The sequence below is a fragment of the Medicago truncatula genome, chromosome 2 (genome assembly GCF_003473485.1).
Source record: "Medicago truncatula cultivar Jemalong A17 chromosome 2, MtrunA17r5.0-ANR, whole genome shotgun sequence".
Taxonomy (NCBI): Eukaryota; Viridiplantae; Streptophyta; class Magnoliopsida; order Fabales; family Fabaceae; genus Medicago; species Medicago truncatula.
In genome coordinates, this window is record NC_053043.1 from 33,106,849 (window position 1) to 33,126,093 (window position 19,245).

The following is a 19,245-nucleotide window of genomic DNA, read 5'->3' on the forward strand; positions in this document are numbered from 1 at the left end:
TTATATTTTTTATGGTTAAAAATTCATATTTAATTTATGTTTACTTAAAAAATTCTAAATTTTTTTGGGAAATGTTTTTACAATATTCTACACATTTCTGTACAATTTCGTTAAAAAAATACTAAAATTTACTTTAAAATAGGAACCAAAAGTAGTGATTCAAAATTTTATAGGGACTAAAAGTTGAAGGAAAATTTTAGAGGGTCTAAAACGAAAAGTTGGTATATTTATAGGGACCAAAAACATATTTAACCCTAAAATCTATGTTCATATTTAATCTAATGGTAAAGATAAACTTTCCTATGGTAGGAAGTTTTTAGACTTTCCCATGTGAAATGCACCCTATTTATTCACCTAATAAAAGTTAGTTATAATTATTTGTATGGAAAATTTAATTGAGAATTTACATGCACGTGCATGCATGATGCATATATGGAATTTACATATAAATAACTTGGGTTGCTCTAGGATGATTTGTCAAAAGTACCTTTTAGGATTTAATGGCATTTGAGTCTTTATTGTAACAAATGTAGTCAAAAAAAAGTGGAAATGAGGTCATTGAATAGAAGGATGTGCATCCATAGTGCCAAAATATGTCATTTCTACAAAAGATGAACAAGACTGATTTTTATGAACTTATGTTGACAATATGTTGTCATGCAAACACCTTAACTAATGTAATTAACCTAATATTAGTTCATTATGTGTACTATTTTGGTTAAGATGTCGATATAATGTCTTTGCTTCTCAAACATCAACCTTTATTTCCATTATAAAAAGTGTACCTTACGTTGAATATATTAGGCAGAAAGTTAAAGCACTACTCTTTTAGGGGATAGCTGTTACAAAAGTTATCTTCTTATTGATTGATTATTTTCCAAAGTTTTCAACAAATATACATAAAATTACACATTTACCACCACTAGGTTCAAGTTCGTTTAGTTACGTAAAATTATGATTTTTCTTGTGTTATTAATTGATTATATATTTTTTTTAATAAAAAGATATTTTTTATTTATTAAAGTAGGACTTACATTGTACCCAAAATAAAAGTAGGACTTATATTATTTATTTTCTTAAGATATGTTAATAATAACATTGTTATCCTTGATTTCAAGGTTAAACGGTTGACGATCGAGAAGGTGATGGAAATGTATTTAAGGTACCTATGATTTATTACCTAAAGTGTATTTTCCTAATATGTTATATTGGTTAGTAGATACTAACCCTTATTTTCTTAAATAAATATATACCTCGAAGAATAACTAGTCTATAGTTTCTCTCAAAAAAAAAAAAAAACTAGTCTATAGTTTGTGGTTGGAGATACAATGTCCAACAATAAAAATTGTATGCTGTAAATTATTCTTACTATTTTTTATGTTTTCTTTGTGTACTTGTTACTTTTGACAGGAAATGGTGGATTTAGTCTCTCTGGAATTGAACAACACCATCCATTTTGCAAAAATGAATGATTCACAATTTCCTAGTGGTATTCAACCAAACTGCTCCTACACATGTAGGCTTCTTCTATTTTCTTTACACTCATATATTTCATAATCCACTCAAAGTTTACCAAATACGTACAATTTTATCTGCACACAATATAGTCCAATGGTTTGGGTATCTATGCAGGAAGTTTGGGATTCAATCAATGGAGTTAATATTTTCTCTATTCTCCTAAATAATTATTCCCTCCGGTCACATTTATAAGCAAAAAATAATTTTTTAGGTTCATTGAATAACTAATGTATCCGATCATAATTATAGGTCAGATACATTAATTATACTTAAAAAGTTGTTTTTTGCTTATAAATATGACCGAAGGGAGTAATTAATAACATTTACCTAAAAAAATATCACGTAAAAAAATTTAGAAAATAAATACAAATTTTACACATGATTAACTTTGATTTATTCTAGGTTCACAATATATTTTATCACGCCAAAAGCCACTAACAAAATGCAAGATCTATGATTTTACACTAGCAAAAACCCACTAAAAATGCAGTGAACCTTCTTATTAGTATTATTTTTTATTTTATTTTTTTTTTACAATGGAAGGGTCGACTTGACGAACTAACCTTATAATATCACAAAAATTATGTCAATCATATGTCTTGATAGCCATACAACACTCACCAATATGATGAGCATAACATACTCCATTCGACTCTATTTATAGGAGACATTTGGGTCAAGAAAAGTTGATGTATCTGGTCTAATGTTTTAACCAGATACATTAACTTTTGTTGACCTAAATTTTTTTTTATAAATAGAATTGGATGAAGTATTTACCAACTTGACGATATTTGATATTAGTATTATTTGTTAGTTTGGTTAATATGTCGATATTATGTCTTTGCTACTTCAACATTTCACACTTCATGCCCATTATGTAAAGTTTCTCTATTGATTTGATTATTGTTAGAGCATATGTAAAGTTTCTCTATTGATTTGGTTAATATAGCTAGCAAAAAAGTTAAAGCATATGTTTGTATGTATAGAAAACCATCAATCTAGATCACATATAAAGCTCTTAAATAAAACCATAGTTTCACCACCTTTATGATAAATATAAAACTTTAGATAAACATAAAAAATAATCACATTGATATGATATTAACTAAAGTATTCTCAATAAAGTATCATCTTTATAGTATTAGCTTTTTGTATAATGGGCATGAAGTAAGCGATGTTGTAGAAGCAAAGACATAATGTCGACATATTATAACCTTACCTAATGAACTAAATATAATATAATATAATATAATATGAGAGATCATTATATGGACCGACCCTACGAAAATTTACTAAAACCCTTACTTTAGACCTTCGTTTTACCTTCATAATCTCTCTATATATTTAACCATCAAATTTTATGACCTTACTTACATTTTGATATCTATCTAAAATTGCACATTAGTCTCATTTTCATAATTTTTATCAACAATTCTACAATTTTATCTTCATTCTTATACTTAGTCAAAGGTGTATATATATGTGGCCTATGCCCCTCTTTACCTCTCGTACCATGATTTTCCCACTAGTTAAATAATTTGGTCTCAATTTTTATAGTTAACAAAAAATTGTACATTTGTCAAAAAAAAAAAAAAATTGTACATGTGAGGTCCCCACTTGATTTGCTCCCATTAGTTTTATGTTTTATGACCTCACTCTCCCTTTGATACCTAACAAAAATTACACATAGGAGGCCTCTTCTCATGAGTTGTTCAATCTTATATCACACTTAGTTTTAGGTCTCATCTTACCTTGACGCAATCATAAAATTATACCTAATAAAATTATTTCACGAAATATTGGTTAAACATGATTGGCGTATTTACAAAAAAAATGTACACTATCAATATGTAATTATTACACTCGTATATGTGTAAGATTTAACTGGCAAACATTGTCGTAAAAAGAACTTGTATTTGTCAACAAATCATAAATCATCTTATGCGTGATATTCATGATAGTTGAGATTAAACTCAACGTTTTTATTGATGTGTCAATTTATGATCGGTTGATAATGTATAAATTCTTTACAACGATAGTGTATCGAAGATATACTCATATCATCACATGTATACGTGTTTGTATGTGTGTTTTGCAAGTAATCAAGTACAAAAAAAAAAACCAATTCTCTCAAAAAAAAAAAGTTATAAAAACTCCCAATTATATATAAATATAGTTATTATTATAAAATAGGCGAGAAAGCTATTATGTTCTATTTCTCTCACCTTTTTGTAGGTTTTTTGACGTGATTACAATATAATAAAACAATGCAATGCAAGTACACTCGTTCAAATTAGTCAAGTTAGATCATCTCAAAGATATTTGGGCAAAGCCTGATTCTCAAGGCGAATTGTGAGTGAAGTAGGGAAAGCAAGTACAAACAAAGAATCCATGGAAAATACTTAAGAGTATTTTGCTAGGCGAGCAACGGTTGGCTCAGCTAACTAAGGTGGTTTCAGAAAATGACATAGGACGGCTGACTTTTCCCTCTATTGAGCAAAGCTTGATTTACTAGGCGAGCATCACTTTCGTCCAACGAATGTACACTTGTAGAAACATTATAAATAGGAGTGTGATTAATTTTTTTTTATCAATTCACTTGTAACTTAAGATACTTTAGATAGATAACATTAATTTATATTTTTTAGAAAAATTTATAATATTATAAGAATGTCTACAAAAAAAATAGAATTTTTTAACAAAACATGAATTAAATATGAATGTTTATATTTTTTGCGGTTAAAAATTTATATTTAATTCATTGTTTTGTTAAAATTTTCTAATTTTTTTGAGAGAGATTTTTACAATATTCTACATATTTCTCCACAATTTCATTAAAAATACAAAGGTTAAACATGAGTTGGCTTAAAAATAAGGACTAAAAATGGTGATTAAAATTTTTATATGAACTACAGAGTCAAAATAAAATTTTAGAGAAACTAAAACGAAAAATTCGTATATTTATAATGACCAAAAATATATTTAACCGAAAAAATAATAATAATCTTTGGTCACATTTTTTTTTGGGTACAATCTTTGGTCACATTTTACCAGTAAATAATAATGAAGTACAACTATATAATTTTTTCCCCTAAAAAAAGTAATTCATTTGAGGAATTACACTTGCGAAGTTGCATTGCAATTTGATACCCAAAAACACATAATAACAAGGCATCATATTTCCTATCAGGGAAAAATTCATCAACATGGCCCATTAGCTCAGTTGGTTAGAGCGTCGTGCTAATAACGCGAAGGTCGCAGGTTCGAAACCTGCATGGGCCAATTTTTTTTCTTTTTTTCAGTTTTTAATGTTAATTTGAAAAAATAAAATAAAAAAGTAAAAAAAAGACGCCGCTGCCGGGGATCGAACCCGGGTCACCCGCGTGACAGGCGGGAATACTTACCACTATACTACAACGACTTTTTGATGTCTATTTTATATCAGAATAATATATAAATGCAATCAACTCCATTATACTTGTAGTTTCTCGTAGACTAATTCTATGTGAATAGACATTATAAGATTGAAGATACTTTTATCATTCATAAATCATAACACTTGTTTTTTAGTTGAGCTATCATGAAAAGCTCTCCTTTATACACATTGAGTATAATTTGAAATGAAAATACTCCATGGTACAAAGAGTTACTAGCATGATTTTTTTTTTAACAAGTTGCATGATGATACACCATATGTCTGTCATGAGCCAGTAGCCCTATAAATTCTGCCAAATGGTAACTGATTTGTTATTTTACTTTTCTAAAACAGTGTCTTCATGCAACTCGTCCACAAAACTCTTTCGTGCCATATAGCAATGCTCTTTCAATTCGAGGTTGTATGCCGAATATTTAGACAGGATAGGTGCTTCATGTTTGTTTTTCTACTTTAACAACCATTGTTTCCGAAGGACTAGTCTAATGGTATGGATTGAGGCATTGAATAAATTATATGTTGGTGATCCGAAATTTGATCCTTGACACTAACATTTCACCCTCTTCCTAACAAACTAACCGTTAACATTTTCCTACAAAAGAGTTGGGGAATGGGGATAAAAGGAGAAGTGTGATCTACACTCTACAACCAAGTGCTATGGATATCAAAATTTAAGAAACATATGATTAGAAAACGATCAAAAGCAAAATTGTTCTCCAGTCATAAAATTGTGCAGGAGATCTTAGCTTGCACCAAGGCCCCAATCCCCCGGCTGTAACGCAGCTGACACGGACTCTGAAGTGACCTCCTTAGCTGGAACGATGCTGCCATGCTGGCTGTTTCGACAATGGTCATGCATGCTAGGGATTGATAGCTAGGAGTCATGATGGTATTGTGAGCGCCGCGGGTAGTAAAAGCGGCCAAACAATTTCCGAGACAATGGGGTTGAGATGGTGCCTCAATTGGGCCTAGGAACAAAACTTGTGCGATGTGGTGATTGAAATGGATGGAAAATGTGGTTAATTGTGTACGCGGAAAACTCAAACTTGTGGCTATTGATTTTATTATTGCTGATTGTCTAGATATCATGTTTAGTTTGTTAAATGTTAGTAAATTTGATTGTATGAGTATGTTTTTTAAATATTTTTAATAAGTCAAAACAAACCCAGGTCTATGTATCTGATCGCGAAAAAGATCAAAAGAAATTGGATTCTACAAGACAATTTATACGACAAATCATATTTTACCATTTCCAGATTAACTTATCTTAGAGAAAAAAATGCTGCTCAAGGAAATAATCACCAAAATCATAAGCCGAGTTTCAAATGTTTGAATTAAAATTGGCTACAGAACTACAATACAGAATGCATAAAACTTACTACCGTAAAACAATTACAGAATCTTGTTCCATTTAATATATAAGTGTGATCCATACTACCATACATCAATTATGCAAGAAAAAATGACCAGATTCAAACTATAAGAGTCAAAGAAAATATAAATTATTAAATTAACTTTAGAATACGAACTGTATATCATATATATCATCAAACATAGGAATCTACATTTCCTCCAACAACAGAATGAGCAACTTCAACACTTCTGTATCCTTGCCTATCTATATACACTCTTATCATTGAAGAAAAACCATTTAAATTCGTTATATCTAACCTATTAAGCTCAGCTCTATACACGGGCGGATCCACATAGCCGACATCGATAAACTCAATATTATAGTGTATATATTGTAATATATTGGTAGCCTCAACATGTACTATACACCATATATTATACGAGTATCACTCCTACAACTTTACAGATACGAGTTATACCTCTGCGACTTAAAATTTCTGGATCCGTCCCTGATAGATGATACTTACGAGCATGGAGCTAGACCATCTTGTGGTAGCAAACTCCCTTCTTGATTCAAAGTCTCCCTAACTGCCTTATATAAAGTTATCCATGAAGAAGAGTAAACATCCACACGACCCCACAAAAATGTAGGGTTTGGACTAGCAGGGCATGAAGTAACAAAATCCAAAACTGAAACTGGTTTAATATTTTTGGGAAAATTGAATGCCAAGTTATCAACTTTGTGTTCATAAATTTTGCCATTCTTGTCCAATTTATACTTTGAAGTACCTTGAAATTCTCCTTTAGCTTCCCAAGGGACACGCGGCACGCCCTTAAGGTTCCACCTAATCCATATCACATTCTTTGAAGGTTGCCACACTCTATATACATCAAGTGCTATGTCATGAAACAAGAGTTTTCCATGAAACCTCAATGCCCAGAAGATCAATTTGTACTTTTCAATTCCAGTAAATGTGTTCAAAGAGTCCAAAAATGTTATATCATCCCTGAAAAATGATCAAATTTTAATGAAAATAAGCTCCTTAAAATTCACTACTAGTAATAAGCTCATTTTACTAACAAACAAAAAATTAAAAATATAAACATCATTTCAAATTACTAGCTATCTTTTTTTAAAAAAATTATATCATTTATCAATAGTTTAATACTATTGGAGTCTAGCGCAAGTGGTTGGTACATATGGTGTGTCAATGTTACATGCTCTAGTGTTGTAAATATCGAGATCCCAAGTTCAACTCCTAAGCATCAAAAAACTTGTCTTAGAAGAAAAAAAATAAAAATTGAACATATCTTTGTATATAGTACAATTTATTTATTTTTGAAAACTCGATGTCCGGTCCTGTATATAGTACAATTTAATAATATTCGTAGGCTAATAATAGGGATAATGACATAATAAAAGTTAAAATAATTATCAAAAATAATCAAAAAAAGATGTTATAATAAATGGTGAAATGAGGCGAGAAAGAGTGAAATAACCTATAGATATCATAATTGAGGTCTTTGATGAAGATCATAGGCATGTCTTCACGTAGAGTTCTCACAGCAAGTCCAAGGTTGACATAGAATTCATCTTTTGGCAGCTGTTGTTGATGTTTATCTTGAACACTTGGTGGTGTGTTAACCTGTGAAGTTGGAGTTTGAAGGGTGGCTAAGGGAGAAGAAGAATCATATGAAGTGGAAGATACAAGAAAATGTGAAGTGGGTTTTAGTGATGAAAGAGTTTGGTGAAGGAGTTTGTCTTTGGATTTTGATTGAGTTAGGAGATAAGGTTGTAAGTTTGGTAGAAGAAAAGCCATAACCTTTTAATGCTTCAATGGTTTTCAATGGTACTAGTATTAACTTTGTTTTTGTGTTTGTGAGTATGAGTGATGAAGCAAATTGAGGCTGTTGTTAAGTTAACTTTGTTTTATTGTGTGATGTTTGAGTGGCTTTGAATGTTGGAATGAGATTGCCAAGAATAGAAACAAAGTTTGTCATTTTGCATATTTGACCTTGCATTTTATAATATGTTAACTTTCAATTAGGGAGTAATTTTTTATGGAAAAATAGATACCAGAAAAAGTCCTTCCCACAACATTATTATTTTTTAGTTTGGAATTATGAAGCACAGACACTCTTTAGATTAGATATGTCCCGGTGTCGGACATGTGTCGTGTCCGACATCGACATGACATTGACACCTATAATTACACTTAATTATGTGATCTTATCAAATTATTAGCGTTGTCGGCGTATCAGTGTCCGTATCGTGTCTGTGTCCGTGCTTCATAGGTTTGAAAAAGTTTAAGCGACTTAGGTTCCAAATTTTATTAGAGACACAAAAAGCCTCAAAGCTAAGAAAAAACTGACAGCGATACTTCATATTATCCACTAACGAGATTCTCACATCGACAACAAGATTCAAACTCAGTTCCTCGTAGAATCTGAACTGAATTATTATCAACTATACTAAAAGTTCTCTCCTCATTTCCATATATCTAATACCGAATTTACTTATACATTAGCTTTTTTATCACAACATTTACATGTCTTTTTTTTTTCTCTTTTTTATTGCTACATCATTACATGCCTTAGTAGTGATACAAATTTCTTTAAAATTTGATATAGTTTTGTATTGTATATATCACCAAAATTTGAACACAATTGAAGGGTAAGGTGCATAATAATGTTGTAGTACTATTTTGGATTAGGCTCCTAGAATTGAAAAGGACACAATAAACAGAAACCAGACAAACAAAGAAGGTCCTTCCCAAAAGGATTTCTAAAATGGATATTCTTAAAGATTCTAACTTCTTTCAAAGAGCCAATACAATGAAGGAGCACATTCCTTTTCAGGATACCTTGCATTTAAGCATCTTTTTGTTTTGTTTCTATTATAGCTATTATAAGTGCAATAACAATACCATTATAACAAAGTAATGTTGTAATGGTTTTGACAAATTCAGATTAGTTTCCTTCAACACATTAGTAGTGCAATATCATATGCCAAAATTGCATTCAACACTTGGATTTAATTGACCATGGACCAGGACAACTTATATGTTATCACTTACACCAAATATAAAGAAGTGTTTTGGAATAGGTACCAAGTTGCATAATTTTAGCAATGATATAAGTCAATTATATGTCCAATACAATAAGTTTTGGGGGAGGTGTCGTGTCCTTGGTCATATATTATTGTTATTTGTTTAGAGGCTCTATATAATCTGACTTAGAGTCAAATAACCCTTTATAAGGGAGAAAAATTCTCCTATCATTTATTTTTTTTCATTCACAAGATTCAAAACCAAAACCATCCTTACGCACAAAAACAAGTTCATTTTCACGTGAACCGACAAACCTTAGTTTGGTTGTATAGAGGAGTGTCAGCAACACGGCCTTCAATACATTATTTTCAATACATTCTAATTAAAAGATTGAAACGATCAAATGAGCCGTATTATTTTGGAAACGGGTCTCACTAAATTATGTTGGTCTCGCATTAATATGAACTCATGAATTTCAAAATGCCTTATTTGTCAATATCTGAATAGAAAAGTCCGTACATTGTTGCTGCATATAACTCATGCAAGAATTTCTCCTCAAATTAGCATTAAAACTGGATTTTAGCCAAAATAAGTCATCAACACAAATCTTCTATGCCTTAAAAAAAAACTCTTAGATCTCGGACTCAGAGTGAATCCAAAGTCCCTTAACCTAGAGGAAGACTAGTAGCAGTTCCCTGTAATGAAATGTCGGCCTCGTGTTTATAAGACTCAAACATCTGAGAAGAAAGGTAACGCGCTCTGAAACCAGGGAACACCACCTGAACCAAACAAAACAACGCGGCAGTGACTGATAAGATTCACACATAACTAATATCAAGTATTCTCTGGTGTGGCATTAGAAAAACATAATATGCCTTGCTTTTTCAAAGTAACTTTTACATATTTATGACATAAAATTGAAGGTGTATGTTTTTTAGTGACAAACTGTTTCATAATTGTGAATATACCATTCCCATATTGTTTTTGAAGCTTGTAAACCGACATACAGCAATGAGCTTCCCGGTATTTTCTGGTCTCTTTCCTAACATAAACAAGGGGAAACATAACTTTCAACATAAAGAGACGGAATATGTTGAAAAACATTGAAGTGCAACAGTAATGACTAACAGGAAAACACAAACGTAGTTTTCGCTTATGGTATAAGTGATTATGTATATGCTATTTCTATAACAAAAAATAAAGTTAAAAACCAAATATTCAAATCATGTGTAAGACTCTTAGAGAAGAAGTTTAGGAAGAAGTTTAAAACCAAATATTCAAATCATGTGTAAGACTCTTAGAGAAAAAGTCCTTCTCTAAGATTGATTGCAAAAGAAGTTTAGGAAGAAGTTCCTAATCAATCCTTGTTGGATAGACAACTTATTTTAGCGCGTATAGCAATGACACTTATCCTATAAGTGCTTATGTAAAAGTTGTTTCTATAATAAAAGATAAAATAAAATCAAACTGTTTATATAAGCTATGATCTGTTTTCATAAGTTATCATGTAGAGTTTACGGAAATAAGCTGAAAACAACTTATAAAAGCTCTTGCAAGTGTTTATGTCATTTGATAAGCTCAAATAAGTCAATTTAAATAGACCCCTAAATAGATGTAAATTTTAAGTGGCCATAGGAGTTAGTGTCCTACCTCATTTCAAATAGTTCATCGTGAGAATAATAAAGAAATAGGTAATTCAGTCAATTTCATCAACTGTTTTGTGGCATGTCGTAACTTCTAAGCTGAGATACTTTTGGCTTACTAAGTGAATAGCATCTCAAATCCAGACAAAACTCGGCAAGGGAAGAAAGTAAAGTCTTATGAAGTGATCGTGAGAAAGATGTTAATCATTTGGGGGGTTAGATAATTCAACTAATTTGAGCGAAGAGTTGAAGGAGTAGAAGGAGTTAAACCTTGATTCCAGGGTTTCTCTCCTTGAGGAATTTCCCTGCACCTGTTATTGTTCCTATTACCGGCTACAAGGGCATCAACTTTCCCTGCAGAGTCTCTCCATATCTCAGGGCCAGTAGTTTCCTGATGAATCGACAAGAATGTTTTAAAGTTTATAGATTTTAGATAAAAAAAGAGGATAGAAATAATAAAAGCTTTAATATTATTGATTCTAGTTTGATAGTAACTTGAATATAGGGAGGATACAATCAGAAAACAGTTTATAATAATATCTGTAAATAAAAACTAATCCTAAAAGTTAATATAAGACACTCTAAATTTTAAATTGATCTTATGAGATAAACTAAGATGCTACAATATAATTAATAAAAATATATTATAAGATATTTTATAACATTCATACAGACGTCGGCCTTTTGATGACTACCATTAAAGCCTAGCAGGATCCGTGATATGCAGCTCACCTCAGCTACAAAAGTGTGAAGCAAAATTCTTCTCTCAAGGCTCATGGAAGCCGGCATTGTTAATGTTAGCTTGTAAGCTGCAATGAATGCCACTGCCAATGGTTCCGCTAGTAGTTTCGACAAGAACATTCTATCAAATGTATAGAAAAGAAGTGCCTCAGAATATGAAAATGCTAAAGAGTGTCATTAAACATTGATTAATGAAATAAATATAGAAACGTTGAATTGAAAAGTGATGAATTCACCTTTTTAAAGTTTAAATATTGTTGTTTCTATTATAAAACTATAGAGAACTCTCAAGAAGAGTTGGTGAAAAGTTGTGCATAATGAATCTATCTTTGGAATGGCACGCAACTGTCTTTATATAGTGGTGCTCGATCAAGATGGATCACCTGGACCAATGATGTCAACTTCAAGTTTGCTACTTCGGTCTTCGCTTCTTATTTTTATAAGCTCATTCTCCAAGTAAGGGGGGTTACCTACAAAGACACTCTCATGCCAAAGTAATAAAAAGGTGTAAGTAGGGTTTTAAATAGGGTAAGAGTGTATGATCATACCTGGAATCGAACCCATTACTAATAGTGATTATGAGTTTAACTACGCTATTGATTGTTTTTATCATCACTCATATGTCGTTGAGGTCACATTGGAATAAAAGGTCACACATTTGTGTATTTGATAGCTAAAATAACAAAGGCACATTTGGATGATGCTTATCATTGATGATGAAGTTAGGGGCTACTTACGCCCCACATCATCCCATTTGAATGATGCTTCGACATAGGATTTTATCCGTTGTACTAAAAATTTGGGTTTGTCTCATTTATGCAGCGTTGATATGGATCGTGCATGACCTAATCTTTATTTAGGTTGCGCCTCCTAGGCTTATACTGTTAAAAAATTTAACTCATTTTAACTAAAATATTTTCTGTTTTCGAACTTTATTTAGGTGTGTGACCTAATCTTTATTTAGGTTGCGCCTCCTAGCAATTTATTCAAAATTAATTTTTCATTTTATCAAAAATTTATTTAGGTTCCGCGAAATTGACAGGAAGCTAAGACCTAATTCTTTAGCCTAGTGGTTGGCTTGGGATCTTGGAGTTTGCTCCTCCAGAGGTCTCAGGTTCGATTCCCTTCGGTGCCAATTTCGGTGGGCTAAGTCCATACAGAGCTTGCTCTGGCTTTAAACGGGCCCCCCGCAAGTGTCCCCTCGGATTAGTCGATTCTTGGATCGGATACCGAGTTTTCAAAAAAAAAATCAGTAGATTTTGACTCCAAACATGACTTTTGAACTTGAATTATTGTTCAACTCGTTTACGTAAATATCTTCAAATATAAATCACATAACAGTCAACTAATTTTTAACTAAAATATTTTCTGTTTTCTTATTTTCGTTTGTAACAAAAAAAAAAATCATACTGAATATTCACTCGAAAACAAATTAGAAGTGTGGGTAGAACCAAAATAAACAAATGAGACGTGTATGTAAGAAAAAGTGGGGATAGTGATAGTAATCACCAAACGAAAACAACTCCACAAATGAGAAGCCCAAAAAGATTGATTAGGGTTTCGGTGTTGCTTTCTTCCCTACCTATTTAAACCCTTCGCCATCTTCTTCAGTTCTCAATCACCGCATCTTCTTCAAGCTCTCCTTTTCAATTCGCATAAATTTTTTCAATTTTTTTTCTTCTGATTCTTAGTTTATATAGTTATGGTTTCATCTTTGATTTTGCGGCAGTGATGATCAATTATGTATACCATCAAACTTTGAAAGCTAAATAAGCTTGTTGATGCCAACTCATACAATCTGAGCCTATTTTTACTTTACTTGTTTTATTGATTTGATTTAGCTTTTGAGCTTCTAAAGGCAACAATTTAGAGTCTCTGATTCGCTCGATCAATAGTGATTTCAGTGCTGTACGTTGCCGATAACAATTTGGAACTGAGATTCTGGCATTTGCCTTAGATTTTTCTTCAGGCTTATGCATTCAGATGTTGCTATATTTTCAATTTTATGTTATATCAGTGCTTATGTTGGTTCTTATCGTAGCTATGATTTAAAAGCTTATATCAGTGTTTTGAGATTTCTTTTTTGATTAATCGTTGGTCTTACCCTATAATTATTTCAATTCAATATCAGTTAACACTCTTATTCGCATTTCATTAGTCCCACTATGTTCTATTTGAGTTAATTTCTGGTGATTATTTGTTTCATTAATGGTGACTTATGGTTATATAGTGTTTCTTTTCCAATTCAATATCATTTAATACTCTTATTTCCGTATCCTTTCTCTCCCTAAGTCCTATATGAGGAGATTTCCTTGAATACCAAGGGCCATTTTGGGTGCGTAATTAGTGTGTTGAATGTTCTTGATTTGGAAGTCTGAAACAAAACTTGGGCCCTTATTTTAGTCTAATTGAGTGTTTAGGATTTTAGTATGTTGAGATAAACAAAAAGGCAACAATTTAGAGTCTCTGATTCATTTATTTGATAGTGATTTCAGTGCTGTACGTTGCCAATAATAATTTGGAACTGAAATTCTGGTATTGGCCCTTGTTTTATACCCCAGGCTTATGCATTCATATGTTCCTATATTTTCAAGATATTCATTGCCATATGTATACCTTTAAGATCTCTAAATAATCTAATTTCTTCAATTGTTTAATGTTGTTGAGAGGGTAAAAGCCAATTTGCAGAGCAAGAGGGTCTACTAATGGCTTGTACTTGCATTGAAGGTTGGCAAAATTAAGAAACATTGGCGATTCTCCGTGCCTATCAAATTAATTTAATTTTGAATATGGCCTCGAACAAGTCGCTACAATTTAAATTGTTAATTTAATTTTTCTGATATAATCCAGCAAATCTTCTGTTGATTTTGTGGAATAACTATAAAATGGACTATTATTTCATTGCTTAGTAATAAGTTATGGCTTGGCATTGCAATTAAGGGACAAAAGAGTATATGAGAATTGGTATAAAAATTATGTTATGCTGATATAAAACGTAAAAAACTTCTGTTAATCCAATTTTTGACTTTTTATATATCAATTTTTGAATAGATTATTATTATTTTTAAATTGATTGATTCTTGTTTCAATTATTGTGATTTCAATGCCTCAACTTCAATTCTTGAATCAAAATCAATCAATTTAAAAATAATAATAATCTCTTCACAAATTGATATCTGAATAAAGTATCAATAAATTGAAAAACCAAAATAAATTAGCAAGATATTAATTTTAATTAAAACTGTTAAATCGACAGTAACTCCTCTATTGAAAAATCAACTAATATATGGCATTGCATTGAAAATTGCAGTTACAAGAAAGAGACGTTGTTCCTGGCTATTTGTTGAATTAATGCATTTTTGGCTTCTTAACTTTTCATTAGTTGCCCCCTATCTTCTCCTCCTTTTGCATTTTTCAATTTTGACTTGATTAAAGTTGATGTGAGGTGAACGTCATGTACGTAATTTTTTTAATTAAAAAAATTGTATATCAAGAGCCACCACCTCATCTTCTCTACCTCCTCATCTTCCAAGGGCCACCACCTCTATTCTCACCACTTTAACATCAATCATCCACCATACATACCATTTTCCATTCAACAACACCACCATCCATAACTTCATAGAATTCACCCCCAAGAACACAACCATAATCTTTCTCATCCAATAAAAATTTGTTTAATAAGGAGGTCTGTTGATCTATATGATAATTAAGGGGTTAACTTTTTAGTTTAATCGTGAATAAGTTGAATGTTTATAAACTTTAATAACAAATTGAGATTAGGTTAATGCAAAATTAACACTCACAATCAAATGGTATATATCACAATTAGATTGTTGAAAGTAAAAGGATAACAGAAATAAGAATGTGGGTGTAGAGGGTTGTCATGAAAATTAAATAAATTAGAGAAACTTTGAATTAATTCAAATGATTATATGAAGATTGAATAGATTCAAAATAATTTGAATCGATTCAAAATCAATTTTCATGAGCCAAACAAGCGGGAGCTTGAATGATTCGATTCAAAGTATACATGAATTGAATCAAATCACTTAAAGAATAGATTTTGTACAAATTTTCACCCAAACTGTCGAGAGCTGGAATGAGTCATGCCACATATGAATCGAATCAAATCACCAAGAAAAAAAATTTGGACAATTTGAACACAAAACTCTAAACTTCACAACCCTTCTAACAACACACTTGTGAGGAGTACGTGATCTAAATTGAAATGGTGCTTTGCAAATACTAATGACATCACTCGAAACATAAACCACTAATTAATCAAAAGATAGAACAACTTTCACATTATTGATCAGTATCATGCTAGAGAGCATCCCTCCACACCGAGTATCATACAAGACGGATTCAACATGGCGAATGAGGTGTTGCGTGATGGTCAGAAAGTCGATGAATATCATGGTGTCATCATGAGGATGATGCGATGATTCTGGCCACTACGTATCAGATAGTCAAAAGGAGGCGGCAACCCATGGAGATTTAGTGTTATGTTTAGTTATTCTTGATATTTGGTTGAAAATAATGAATTTGATTTGGATATGTAGTTCTTTTTTATTTGAATTTTGTTTTGTTGTAATAAATTTTCGTGTGAATGAATTTGGCTGAAAATAATGTTTTTATTTGAATTTTGTTTGATATTTATGAATGTATGAAAAAGGAGTTAAGAATGAATTAATGTATGAAAAAATAGTTAAGAATGAATGGATGTATTAATTTGTGAAGGCTTGACACATAAATTTAGGTCCAGTCTTTGTGACCAGAGCGATGCGACAGTTAATTAACTTTGGTGCTATCGGCTGGTAACAGTCCTTGGTGCCAGCGATTGTTAATTGTCGATGTTGTAGTTGATTTTGTGTTGTTGAGGTTGCATTGACAGTTTGGGTGGTCCATGATGCACATAAGCTAGTATAAATAGACGTGTTTAGTTAATTTGCTGTAAAATACAACAAAGAACTACGATACGGTGGATATGAACACCAAGCGTTCGCTTTGAACTTGATCATAATGCCCAGATAAATGACGTATTTCTATTGGCAGGGCATCATAATCGAGTGTAAAATAACTTCTTGAAACATCTTACCTTTCTTCATCACTCATCTTATATCATTTACCATTTTCTCTTGTATCAGTTGAAGGTGAGAAAAACACAAGAAGGGGGGGTTGAATTGTGTTAGTTTTTTCTTCGTTTTCTCCTAAGCTAAAAACACTGATCAGAAACATATAGATTTTTACTTCTAAAGTGATGTTCATAACTAATGTAACGCTCTAATCATTATTTAATTATTTTTGATTATGTGGTGTCATTTATATGGTTTTTGGTGATTTATGTGGTGTATATATATTTATTATATGATTTATTTTATTAAATAATTATAATAAGTGAAGAATATAATTAATTAGAGTTTGGGGGGTTATGTTATAATTAATATAGTTAGTGGGGAGTTATTTGCTAATTAGGGGAGTTACAAGTTGGGAGTTAAGAAAGGAAAAACCAGAGAAACGTTTTACGTGAAAACAAACAAGTTTGGGAGAAAGCCAAGAGCAAGGGAGAGGAACTTAGGAACCGATTTCTGTTGTGTTATTTCTGCAATTCTAAGGTAAGGGTGAGGTTTACCGCAATCTTATAGGTCTGAATTCTGATTTTGTTCTAACAGGTTTATGTGAGAATTGGGAGAAGTTAGGTTTTTGTTGATTAATGGGTTCTGAGTGTAGGAATCGTTGAATTGGGGTTAGAAATGGGTTCTGAGTGCATAAAACCTTTCATTGCATATCTGTAAACTAATTTGGGGAGTGAATTGAGGAAAAATGGGATTTTTGGGAAAAACCTGCATTCTGCCCGTACAGAAGTTCATCGCTCGCCTCGCGAGTAGCCTATGCTCGCCTTAGTGAGTGAACAACTTCATCGCTCGCCTCGCGAGTGATACAACTCGCCATGGCGAGTAGCCTTGTGAAAATCTGGATTTTTAAAATGTTGTTATAAGCCGTATCTTGGGTAGTTTCATGTGCCTAGAGGATTTTTAAGAGGACTGGAGCAAGTTTTAAGTTTTAAAAGATGATTAGGGAGCTTAGAATTGAGGTTTGAGTGAGAAAAATATCATTTTTCCCGAGAGCACCATATTTCTGTTCGCCTCGAGTTCGCCTCGAACTCGCCATGGCGAGTACCTGATTTCCTGAGTTCGCCATAGCGAGCAGATGTGCTCGCGAGGCGAGCTGCCCAATATATTGTTGGTTTGATTTATGTTGTTGTTTGGATGGTTTATATTGTTGAATTAAGCATGCCTTGTATGTTGATATATATTTCCCTGGATGTCCTGGTTGGTTGTGATGAATAGATGCTGACTGAATGTCTGTTGTATTTAATTAAAATTCACTTAAATGTTGTAAATTGGATGGTGAATCATATATATGTATATGTTAGATTGGTTGGTATGTAGATATACTCAAGGGGATTAGTTGCATAAACATAACAGTGGGAGAGCTTCGGCTCTGGAACGCTCGGTCGTTCAAAGTGGTGGAGTACTAGTTACTCAAAGTGGTGTTAGTGGTGAGGACTTATGTCCTGATGAGAATGCTTTAACCATTCGACAGAGGTGTGGGTCACGGCCATGATTTTTGGTACCACATGCATGGGTGTTTAGAGGAGTCTTAGTGGAGTGGTGATGGGTTGCATATGTTGTTGAGAGGCTTATAAATTAATATTGTTGATGATATGTGAAAATGATGATATTTATATAATATTGCTGATGAATTATCTGATAGGGTGTTAGATTCAATTGATGCATTCTTTACCTATATTTTGTTGTGAATCTCACCCCTTCTGCTTGAAAATGTTGCCCTTCCTATGGGTAACTTGCAGGTGATCCTGAGTAGTTGGTGGTGGCTCAAAGTGTCTAGGACTCTGATACGTGGGATGGTATTTATAGTTTAATTTCTACCTATGTATCAATTTTTGGAACAAGTTAATGTAGCCTTTGTTTAGTGTTGAACTATTATGTTGAGGCCTAGTGCCAAGATTTATTGTTGGATAATGGAGTTTAATTTTGAAGAATATTCCGCTGCAAATTAATGAAGTTTTATGAAAGATGTTGTTAAATAGTTTTATCCTATTTAAGAAATTTTGTATAGTGGTGTGACATGCCGTTTGGTGTTGAACTCTGATTTTATAATTATAATTAAATTGATTTTGGGAAACGGGGTGTTACAACTAACTTGCAGCGGATAAAACAGAGAGGGAAAGAGAAGAAAGACACAAAGCAATTACAACTGCTCACTCCTAAAAATGTAGTCCTGTCCCCCTTGCACTTCCAAGGAGAGTTCACTAAAAATGCAATATCTCATTACAACTGCTCACTGCTAAAACTAGCAAGAGACTTCAAACTACTCAAGCACAACTGCAAGAGATTTTCTAATCTTTATTTGGGTTTGTCTCATTTATGCAGCGTTGATATTCATTCGACATGACCCAATCTTTATTTGGATTGCGCCT

At 32.1% G+C, this 19,245-nt stretch overlaps 2 protein-coding genes, 1 long non-coding RNA gene and 5 other non-coding genes across 9 annotated transcripts; 4 read left to right on the forward strand and 4 right to left on the reverse strand.

The window, feature by feature from the left end:
* The first annotated feature begins 952 nt into the window (after window positions 1-952).
* On the forward strand, window positions 953-4,112 carry LOC112419104 (uncharacterized). Of its 2 annotated transcripts, XR_003009162.2 has the most exons (3): window positions 953-1,162; window positions 1,411-1,516; window positions 3,754-4,112. It is a non-coding gene; the product is annotated as an uncharacterized lncRNA (long non-coding RNA). The 2 variants fall into 2 exon arrangements; XR_003009161.2 differs by having other exon boundaries at window positions 1,411-4,112.
* LOC112419627 (U11 spliceosomal RNA) lies at window positions 2,057-2,178 on the reverse strand. Its single transcript, XR_003009752.1, has one exon. It is a non-coding gene; the product is annotated as a U11 spliceosomal RNA (small nuclear RNA).
* Window positions 4,113-4,726: 614 nt separating the features above from the next.
* Window positions 4,727-4,800, forward strand: TRNAI-AAU (transfer RNA isoleucine (anticodon AAU)). Its single transcript has one exon. It is a non-coding gene; the product is annotated as a tRNA-Ile (tRNA).
* Window positions 4,801-4,867: 67 nt separating this feature from the next.
* On the reverse strand, window positions 4,868-4,939 carry TRNAD-GUC (transfer RNA aspartic acid (anticodon GUC)). The gene has a single exon. It is a non-coding gene; the product is annotated as a tRNA-Asp (tRNA).
* A 1,514-nt stretch (window positions 4,940-6,453) lies between these two features.
* Window positions 6,454-8,282, reverse strand: LOC25486915 (uncharacterized). Its single transcript, XM_024776030.2, has 2 exons — window positions 7,805-8,282; window positions 6,454-7,311 (listed from the first exon to the last, which is right to left on the reverse strand). Exons 1-2 carry the CDS (start codon window positions 8,122-8,124, stop codon window positions 6,828-6,830), a joined length of 804 nt encoding a protein of 267 aa, XP_024631798.1. The 5' UTR covers window positions 8,125-8,282; the 3' UTR covers window positions 6,454-6,827.
* A 1,589-nt stretch (window positions 8,283-9,871) lies between these two features.
* Window positions 9,872-12,302, reverse strand: LOC25486916 (bifunctional cystathionine gamma-lyase/cysteine synthase). Its single transcript, XM_039831061.1, has 5 exons — window positions 12,287-12,302; window positions 11,669-11,902; window positions 11,268-11,537; window positions 10,323-10,396; window positions 9,872-10,133 (listed from the first exon to the last, which is right to left on the reverse strand). The coding sequence occupies exons 1-5, from the start codon at window positions 12,300-12,302 to the stop codon at window positions 10,020-10,022; spliced, it is 708 nt and encodes a 235-aa protein (XP_039686995.1). The 3' UTR covers window positions 9,872-10,019.
* Window positions 12,303-13,461: 1,159 nt separating this feature from the next.
* Window positions 13,462-13,544, forward strand: LOC112419640 (small nucleolar RNA snoR116). The gene has a single exon (XR_003009765.1). It is a non-coding gene; the product is annotated as a small nucleolar RNA snoR116 (small nucleolar RNA).
* An 881-nt stretch (window positions 13,545-14,425) lies between these two features.
* LOC112419617 (small nucleolar RNA snoR86) lies at window positions 14,426-14,552 on the forward strand. The gene has a single exon (XR_003009742.1). It is a non-coding gene; the product is annotated as a small nucleolar RNA snoR86 (small nucleolar RNA).
* Window positions 14,553-19,245: the final 4,693 nt, after the last annotated feature.

Excerpts from the sequence above, each read along its gene's own strand:
- LOC25486916 (XM_039831061.1), bottom strand. Across the intron at positions 11,538-11,668 it reads TCATCAAAAGGCCGACGTCT|ATATTATTATAAACTGTTTT; the intron begins GTATGAATGTTA and ends TTTTATTTACAG. Across the intron at positions 10,397-11,267 it reads AGAGAAACCCTGGAATCAAG|GAAAGAGACCAGAAAATACC; the intron begins GTTTAACTCCTT and ends TGTTTATGTTAG.
- LOC25486915 (XM_024776030.2), bottom strand. The coding sequence starts at position 8,124 with ATGGCTTTTCTTCTACCAAACTTACAACCTTATCTCCTAACTCAATCA. Across the intron at positions 7,312-7,804 it reads CTCAATTATGATATCTATAG|GGATGATATAACATTTTTGG; the intron begins GTTATTTCACTC and ends ATCATTTTTCAG.